At 37.3% G+C, this 10,000-nt stretch overlaps 2 protein-coding genes across 3 annotated transcripts in view; one reads left to right on the forward strand and one right to left on the reverse strand.

Moving 5' to 3' along the window:
• tma7 (translation machinery associated 7 homolog) overlaps positions 1-4,342 on the forward strand; it is a 4,617-nt gene extending 275 nt beyond the window's left edge. Inside the window, 3 exon segments of the mRNA NM_001159834.3 lie at positions 806-861; positions 1,053-1,140; positions 3,391-4,342. Coding sequence (NP_001153306.1) covers positions 806-861; positions 1,053-1,140; positions 3,391-3,425 — 179 coding nt within the window. The 3' untranslated portion in view covers positions 3,426-4,342.
• The window catches only part of dnase1l4.1 (deoxyribonuclease 1 like 4, tandem duplicate 1), a 17,081-nt gene continuing 10,648 nt past the window's right edge, over positions 3,568-10,000 (reverse strand). The window contains 6 exon segments of one of the 2 annotated variants that reach the window (NM_001003774.2): positions 3,568-3,707; positions 3,797-3,862; positions 5,140-5,236; positions 5,312-5,469; positions 7,785-7,897; positions 9,797-9,909. In NM_001003774.2, coding sequence (NP_001003774.2) covers positions 3,699-3,707; positions 3,797-3,862; positions 5,140-5,236; positions 5,312-5,469; positions 7,785-7,897; positions 9,797-9,909 — 556 coding nt within the window. In that variant the 3' untranslated portion in view covers positions 3,568-3,698. 2 annotated transcript variants of the gene reach the window in all.

The raw sequence follows: 10,000 nt of genomic DNA on the forward strand, positions 1-10,000 counted from the left end.
TTTGACGGTCTCTACGGGTTAAAAACGCGGTGTTATTATTCATATTTAACGTAAGGCTAACTGCATTAGGTGTAATATAATTTATGTTATAGTTGAATGAATAGATGTTGGTGTTATGTTATATTACATGATTTTTATTATATGTGATTTTTGTCAAATATGTAGTTTAATCTTTTGTAAATATAACAGGGTATTTCTGCAGGGTATTAAAAAGTCTTAAAATGTCTTAAATCTCTAAATCAAAACTTTAGGCCTTAAAAAGTCTTAAATTTACTGAAATATTGTGCTGTAGGTCTTAATTATTATTTTTTTAAACAGGTCTTAAATTTTCTTTGTTCTTGTATTCCTCCCCAATCTGGCCAAAACTCATACAATCACCAACAGTCCATCACAATAAAACGTTAAATTTTATTTATTTATTTTTTTACTATAAAAGGTATTTTAAACTCTATTTATTATAGTGGTTTGTTTATTTTCCTTACAATAACATTTGTTTAAAAGTTTATTTACCATTTACTGCTGAGAACACCGACCTGGACAGACTGATTTCCATATGTTTAATTTATTATAGTTTTTAAAACTTTTCTTTTTTTTAACTTAAAGTTTTTGTTGGGAAAAAGTGTATGTGTATATGTCTTTTCCATCTGGGCCATTTAAAAATGTCCTTAGTCTTTAGCACTTTTGAGTCCAAAATATCATTCATAATTGTCTTAAAATTTCTGAAGTCTTAAATTGAATTCTGTGAAACCTGTCGAAACCTTGCATAATGATAACAAACCTTTACATATTTTAAATTTTATTTTAGGAGGTAAAAAGAAGCCCCTCAAGGCTCCCAAGAAGCAGTCGAAGGAGATGGACGAGGTAAGTTCAGTTCTGTGAGAAGTGTTTTCATATAAACACAGAGCTCATGGGTTTGTGGACATATAAACTGTATTAATGGCTACAGAGTATTACCGATCTAAGTTTAGATATCTAGAAATAAATTAGTTTGTGCTCTATTTTGATCTGTTTAACTGCAAGCACAAATTTCTGGTTTTATCTTTAAACAACAGGACGAAATGGCTTTCAAACAGAAACAAAAAGAGGACCAGAAAGCAATGGAGCAATTGAAAGCCAAGGCTGCTGGGAAAGGACCTTTAAGTAAGAGACGCAAAAACCAGTGTGTCATTTTTGTTGTTGTTGTTCATATTAATCAATAGAGTTGGATCCTGTATTTAAAAACTGGTTTCTGATCATTGAATTTGGTAAAAATAAATTAAAAAAGGCGTAGTTCACCCAAAGCTTAAAATTGTGTGAGTTTCAAAAGAAGATATTTTGGAAAAATTTGGAAACTAGTACCATTGACTTGTAATATTTGTTTTTTCCTTATATGGAAATCGATGGTAAACGGTTTCTAAGGCGCCGTTTACAATTGTGCGTTTTAGTTTTAAAACGGCGTTTTAGATTAAAAAAACGATCCGCGTCCACACTAGCGTTTCACCTAGCGTTTCTGAACATATCTCCGTCCACAATACGCCACCAAAAACGTATATCACGTGACCATTCGTGCACTCTGGACATGCATATATAAACAGGAAGCATGCGTCTCGCTCGGCATTTGGTTATTGTTAGTCAACAAACGCCGGTTTAACAATGAACGCGATGGCAAAGACAGCAAGAGAGTTTTTTTTTGTGGACAGACGACGAGGTCGAGTTGCTACTAAACGTAACAAATGAATAACTGCACAATGGCGCCTTAAACAGACAATAGTGCAAGCAACGCTCCCATTTCTGTGTCCATGTTGTTGTTTACAAGGCTTCTCTGCTGTCTTCTGGTAGCGTTAAAGCCATGTGTTATAGTCATGTGATAGGGGCTTGACAAATAAGGTAAGGATACGCAATGACACAAAAGTCCCAATCAGGTAGCGAATCTCAGCAGCGCCGCCTCCGTTTTCAGATGTCTCCGTTTTCCCTCATCCACACTGAGACGGAGCAGCAGCGTTTTAGAAAGAAAACAGCCTCTCCAGCGTTTCCAAAACGCTCCGTTTTCGGCGCTTGAAAACTCTGGTGTAGGGTGGATGGATAGCGTAACTGTAGCAAGACTTCGCCGTTTTCAAACTAGAACGCATTAGTGTAAACTGGGCCTTACATTCTTTCGAATTTCTTGTTTTGTGTTAAACAGAATCAAGAAACTCAAAAGGTTTGCAATTAGGCATGAGACGATAATCTCTTTCAAAGTTTATCGCGGTTTGGAAAAATCAAGGTTTTAAAACCGCCAAATTTGTCTGTAATACCGTTCCTAAGGTATGCGTAAGATTTTTTTATGAGCAACAGTATCTCCAGCAGAAAAGATATTCAAAAATGCCATTTTAAGTTGTAAAGGAATCAGTGTTTTTGAAACAAATGAAGACAGCTGAAGTCAAACATTCTTTTTAATTATTTAGCCTGACACGTTTACAGCTCCAAAATATTATAAATGTTTCTTAAAATAAAATATATTGTGTTTAAAGAGGGAAAAAATGTAGTTTTTTTCCCCAGACGTTTAAAAAGAATATATTGTAGAGCAGTAATCACAATATTGTGAAAGCGTGATATTTTTATCCAAGGTTATCATACCGTCAGATTCTTATACAGGCCTATGCCTATTGGCATCCACTTAAAAGTGTGTAAATATAGATTTTTGGGTGAACTACCTCTTGTACGACAAACAATTGATCAGTTTTTTATTAATTATATATCATTTTGTTGAACCCGTCTGACTAATCAAAATTCAGGGAGGAGAAACTACATTTTCCATGATGCTATACTGAAAAATGTTATCAATTTGAGATTTAGATCTTTAGCTTGGGTAAATATAGGTTTGTATTTTTAGAAATATGAATATTATTTATTATATTTAACATTACATTTCTATTATAATTATATTTGTCATTTTAGTTTGCTTGTTATTCAGGACTGTAGTTCTTTCCCTTACTAAACACATAAATTGCTTATTTTTTAATATAATTATTTGCCACAAAATTCGTAATGCTATGATTCTCCTGTGGAAAAATTCTTGATCAACATTTTTTTTTTGATAAATCCGTATACTCTTTCTAGTTATCTTAACTTACAAAACTGGATTTAGTCAAGCTGACTAAAAATATTAAGCTAAACTTTGTAGAAATAAAAAAACGAAACCTGATTAACTTATTACTAAGTTATAGTAACAAAACCACGATTATCTTTCGAACTTTTTGTAATATACATATAGATTTTGTTCACATCCCAATGGGAAAACACTTCCAGGATCAGTGCTACTGACAATATTGGTGTTTACTAATGCTGTAGTCAACATTTTTTTCCCCAACTTTATAAATCCAGTGTAAGAAAATGTCTCTAAACATTATTTGTTTCATTTTCCTTCCACAGCTGGAGGTGGAATCAAGAAATCTGGGAAGAAGTGAATGTGGTTTAGTGTATTTTTTGCTTGCTGTTCAAACCACCAACTCAAGATTTGGGTCCACGATGGCAACAACAAATGAATTTCTTTTTTTTTAGTTACTTTATATTTCTCTTGTAAAGAAAAAGTAATAAAGTTTGTAATGACTGTACATTTCAATTTCAGAGGTTTTAATTAATGATTGTGAAACATCATGATAAAACAGCTGTAAAACATCCAAACAAGTGATCCATTATGTTGTCATTCATTCACACTTTTCATGTCCTCGATTGTGTCTTTATTTAACCTAAACAAACACAGACACACACAAAAACACCATGTTAGCATTGTATGTTTATGGTTTAGTCATTTTTCTGCTGTGTGTGAGTGTCATACTTTTCGTTTCTTGGATTTGTCCTTGAGCTCCACCTCCACTGGATAGTGGTCACTCACTTTCAGCGCCTGTGAAGACATTTAATCTTATAAACCACATTCTGTAAGCTAAATGTACAGTGATAACTCATGGAAATTGTGATTAAATCAACTGTGACCATAAAACCAGTCATCAGGGAGCATTTATGAAAAATCAAAAACCTTATTTATAAAATGTGTGTATGCTCAGTGTGTGTATGTGCTTCAATCAATAGCAATGTTCATAGTTATAAAAGCGTGGGAAAATACTTTCTGCCATGTCAAGATCTGAGCAGGGGTACATGCGTATTCTCGTGGAAATATGGCCGTTATTCCTACATCTAATAAAAGCAGAGTGTGCTAGTAATGGGGGAAACCAAGTGAAACAGCGCTATAGTGACCCCTGGTGGTCGAAACTAAATGCAACTAGAAGCCTGGCAAAACATCAACAGATTTGGTTTATCAAACGTATTGCTAGCTTTAAATTGAAAGTGTAACCTATTAAATCTTGTGTACCGTTTAGATAGACTACCCTTTCGTTATGTCTGGGGTTGTTTTTGCCCCATTGACTTCCATTATAATGACATTTTATGACATGTTTAGCAGAGCCTACCATTAACCATACGAACTATAAGCCTTGAAAACGTATAATGCTGACATAGTGTTTAAGGACATTATATGATAAGTGATACGTAGTTTCTATTTCAGAGATCACCACTGTGGAATGAACCGCCAACTATTCTGGTATACAGTAGTCAACATTTTAAGCAGATCAAACACATTTTTCAAAATTGCCCTGTAAGAAAAGAATGGATGTTCAATAGTTTTAGGACAATGACGAAAATTGATGACCCACTTTTAACGTTCACTACTGTATATTTTAAGCAGAAGATGCCCTTCCAGACGCATCCCAGAGCTGGGAAACACTCATTCACATGTACATCATACAGTACGGCCAATTTAGTTTATTCATTTCACCTGTACCGCATGTGTTTGGACTGTGGGGGAAACGGGAGCACCTGGAAGAAACCCACACCAACATGAGGAGAACATGCAAACTCCACAGAAATGCCAACTGACCCAGCCAGGGCTTGACCTAGCAACCTTCTTGCTTTAAGGCAACCGTGCTAAGCACTGAGCCACTGTGAAGCCATTTTTACATATATTTACTAATTATTAAAAATTCTAATAATTTTTTATCGTAAATAGATTATTTAGACTCATAAATTGTGTTATTTTTTTTGGCTATTTTTACAATATAACCATGCGAAATAAGACTGCTTTTGTGGTCCAGTGTTACATATGAGTATGAAATCATTCTTGTTTACATCTTCCTCTGTCAAGCTGAAGGCAGTCTGGAAGTTGAACGGTTTTGCAGAGCCTGGAACGACAGCTTGCATCATATCGTCTCCATAAATAACAATCCTGTGTATGAACATGTTACAATAGTGAGAGACATGTCAGAATACAGAGCTTTTATTTAGCAATGTGATTATTTACCGATCATAAGTGTTGTCGTTGTGTGTGCTGGCCGTGGTGTCTTCATCGTCACTGATCAGCCAATGGAATTCTGGGTCACTTCTGATGCGGATTTGTTTCATTTTTTTATCAGACACGTAACTTCCGTCTGCGTTGAAGTCTCCCAAAATCATGATGTTCTGTGTGGATATAAACATGAAACATCGGTCTGTTTGAGAAACTGTCGTATAATTTTGATGCTACACTAAAACCTAAAAAGTTAAGGTAACGCAAATCGTTTTAGGAAACCGATTGCAACAAAGTTCAAAAACTAATCCTAATGAGTACTGTAAACTTAATACGTTTGAGTAAACGAATCAGTTTGGGCACAGTAAAACTCAATAAAAGAGAACTCAAACCAACGGAGTACTGTAAAACCCAAGAGTTAAGGCAACTCAAACCGTTTGAGGAAACCGATTGCTACAAATTATTTGAGTTAAACTAATCTATATGAGTACTGTGAACTTACTCCATTTGAGTTGAAGTAATGAGGTATGTAATGAACTCATTACCTTCAACACAGAGTTCAAAACTCTTCTCAAATGAGTAGAATTAACTTTAGGTACATTTTGAGTTGACTACACTCATTTCATTTGATGAAGCTGACTGTTGGGTTTAACGGTGTATTTTTCATAAAATGTGTATTTTTCATTACAGTGTATTTTTTTTTATAAAATTTCATAAACTGTGTAGACGCCTATATTAATGATCATTTTGAGCTATAGCGTGAGAAATGAGTGAGGAAAATGTCAAATTTTAAATAAAAAAACTAAATTGGGCTGACGCCCCGTGTGAATGGGGCGTAATGCTGTGTTCACACAAACATGGCATGCTCAAATGAATTGGCGTAAATGGACGCTAGACGTAAATAGACGCTAAAACATTTTAGTCGCTTCATTGGTGCGTCAAATTCAATTCATTCGCGTGTCAAATTCGATTTATTCACACGTCAAATTCACTTTACAATAGATGCAGATTCGGGGCTTGGTCGGGGCTTCTGTTTGCTTGGTGACTCTAGCTTCATTGCTAAACAGCTAACATGGATTTCATTGAGAGAGTAGCTGTGTTTATGTTCTTTAAGAAAGCTGAAAAACAGTGAAGATTCGTTCGGTACCGTGTCTGAGCCATTAGATCCTTTCTGAGGTGCAGCAAGCTCAGTGAGTTCATCAACTCCTGAAACTGAGTCTGGATGATGGAGGCTTTCAGCGGTGCTTCCGACTGAGCCGAGCCCAGTTTGATGAACTGTTGTCCGGTGACGGCAGGAGGATTTTCACTCAGGACACCAACAACAGGCACTACGTTATAATCACTCCCCTACAAGAGCAAGCTCCTGATAGGTTAATGTGGTGCGAATGTCCAGTAAAGTTTGGATTTTCCAACTCGAGCTAAATGTACATCAAAAGCGCAAAACGCTCAACTCACGCCGCAACATTCGAGCGGTCTCATTCATGTGAATCACATCGGAGGATGTCTATTTTGCGTCTTTGCATTGACTTAAAATACAAGATGCTTCATCTGCATCTGGTGTGCATGCACCATGAGAACTTGATGATAATGCACCTGCAGTAATTCGCATTTGGAATTTTATAGGTTTTTTGAGTCCTTTGAAAAGGTTTGCTTCATGTTAGCATGGAAACCCGGCTAGTAATCCGCTTGTTAAGTGTGACGTCACGCGAAGCGGCTTCCGGGTCGAAACACTCTATTCAACTGAATGAATGGGGAGGCTCATGAAATGGTAATAATAAACGTTTACAAAGCGATTTAATGCTTTCGAAAATCACGATCGCAGTATATATGTCCATTGCCTAATATCCGATGGCCAGAAAGTGATACATTTTTTTTAAATTGTTCAATTTTTGGTTTTTGTTATGCAGCAAGCCCAGAGATAATTGTGTACGCTATGATTTTATATAAAGTTAACTTTAATGTGTGATAGGAATAAAACGTGATCATAAACGAATGATTTCTCCACTCAAATGAGTGGCGGCTTGGACCCGGAAACAGTATTTCATATGTCACAAACACCTCACCACTTAACAAGCGGATACATGGTTTATACAAGTATATAACTGCTTAAAAAAAATACATTTAAAGGGCTCACCCAATAATTTTAATTCCAAAGTTATTATTTACTAGCCCTACTGTTGTTGCAAACCTTAATGAGTTTCATTTATTTATGCAAAAGCTGAACATAAAACAAGTTATTTGGGAGAGTTTTGGAAATCAGTAGCCCTTAACTTTCATAATAGGACAATAAAATACTATGAAGGTCAATGGACACCGGTTTGTCAACATTCTTCAAAGTATCTTCTTTTGTGTTCAACATAAAGAAACTCTCAAAGGTTTAGAACTACTTGATGCGGAGTAAAGATTATATTTTAATTTTGAGGTGAACTATCTGTTTAAGGTTTGGAGTAATATTAGAGTTTATTAATGTTAATGTCAAACGTTTTACATCAGTTTTCCATTTCTTCCTAACATCCTGAAACACGTCATAGAGTTCGTCAATTTCCTTCACTGAATCTTCAGGCTTGGTGTGGACGGGCATCAGCACCAAATCCTCCAAAACTGCCAAAACACAAACAGTAATATTAACAACAATAACCTTTTTACACACACACACGCACACACACACACACTCATTTACCTTCTGTCACAGCCCCACCCAGAGATTAATGCAAATAAGCTAGTGACGTTGGTTTATTTGTACTGACTGTCATTTGCATGAATAATAAATGTAGTTATTATGCTATAAATAAAAAGCACATTTGCATATTAAAGGTTCAGGACACCCTGGAGAACTTTTTTTTTATATTAACAGATTTGTGTGTGTTGAGCATCAGTTAAGACAATGTTAGCAGCTGTCAGCTTTAATTGTGGGGAAAACTGGATAATTTTGAGCTTTTGTCAGCTAATTTCAGCTTCCGGTTTTAAAATGATTTTTGGGGCGGGATCAAAATCGACGACGTAGCGCAGTACTGCAAGTGCAATGATGATGCGTCGATTTCTCATTATTATTCATAGCGGAGTTTTCTTATCCTATAAGAAGAGCCGGCTGCTTAATTATTCATGAGACCTGCCAGACCTGCCAGAGTCAAGCCAGAGCTGTGAGACACGTCACGGACCCACGGCACGGGCACACAGTATTTAGCCGTTCATAAAGGCTCGTATGTGTTTGTTTCCATGATCCACGCGGTTTGTTGCATGTTTTCCCCCACGATCTTGTCAGGGGCGATCATACAGCAAAGCTGTGTGTGTGCTGCTAGCATTTTTGTCGGGAGAGCAGCACGAGAATTAGAGAATGGCGGACGCTGTCTTTTATCAGGAGTTCGTTCACATTCAGACACATCACTGTGCTGCTGTGTTTGCCTAAATCCTCCAGATTACCAGCAGGACTAACGGTTAAAATAGACAGGTCAGGAGACCTGCTGCACTGAGTCTGCTGGATACGGGGATTGAGGGAGAAGTCCTCATTTATAGGGTTTACATGAACACACTTATCTTTATAATGATATAAATTGTGGTTATGTGTATAGGAAATTACGAATAACAAATGTAGCAGGGCATTGAATCACTTTGCATTTTAACTTTGTAAACTATAAACTCATGCGTCTCCTCACGGTTTGTCTCATTTTGTGAGCTAGCTACATTTGCTCACGTTCTCCCCTGCTGGCCACGCCCACTCCTGCCCTGTGCTCGCGGAGCTCCACGCCCATTAATTATGCATCTTTTGAAAAAATTCTGAAGTAGACTTTAACCGAAATTGGGGGGTGTCATGGCCCTTTAACCAACTTCTTAGGCCGTACTCACACTATGTACAGTTGCCTTGAACCGGGCCGAAGCACGCTTTTCTCCCGACGGCCCACACTCACACTACAATCAGACCTGGGCACGATTACGTCATCAATGATGCGATGGTATGCAATGACACGCAGTCAGATATTTCACCGAACAGATCCGCCACTTTTGGCGCTCATAAACAATCATAAAGCCCTCATGCTGCAGGAGTTAAAGGGTTTGCTGAAGGCGCGCAGCTGTCGTGCAGTGAGGGGTTTGCGTATTTAATAAGCTACGGCAGTTTGCGTTCATTAAACAGTAGGATTGATTAATAATCCATATAAAACAGTCCCGTAAAAGTCACGTCTCGCTTTCAGTTTCGGGCTTTGGCGCGTTTTGCACTCACACTACAAGCGTACCGTGCCAAAGCCAAGTGAACCTCGCTCAGGCACACCTCTTCCAACCGGGCCAGGGCCGGCCAAGTGAACCGTGCTTGAGCCCGATTCAGCGCACTCACACTTCTCAAACGATCCGGAAAACGTGCCTGGGCACGGTTCGGATAACATAGTGTGAGTACGCCCTTAATGAAGGCAAATGAAAATGGGTACACAAAATGCTCTGTACTGTGTGGCCTACACGTGAAGATAAAAAATTTTTCTGAGTGCATCACCCTCAGGTAATAAGCTGTACCTGCATTAGGACATTTGAAGCGCAGGATATACGGTTCTCTGGCGAAAGCATCCTCATCCCCAGGCTGATCATCTTTGTATTGGTATGATCCAACCAGTTCCACCATGTCCTCCCTTTATATTTTAAACACACAAAGTTAGCAAAAAAAGAAATAAAATAAAAGCCAGAAGGAAACTTTTTATATATACATTAGCAATTAATAAA

The sequence above is a fragment of the Danio rerio genome, chromosome 22, assembly GCF_052040795.2.
Source record: "Danio rerio strain M-AB ecotype USA chromosome 22, GRCz13ab, whole genome shotgun sequence".
Classification (NCBI taxonomy): domain Eukaryota; kingdom Metazoa; phylum Chordata; class Actinopteri; order Cypriniformes; family Danionidae; genus Danio; species Danio rerio.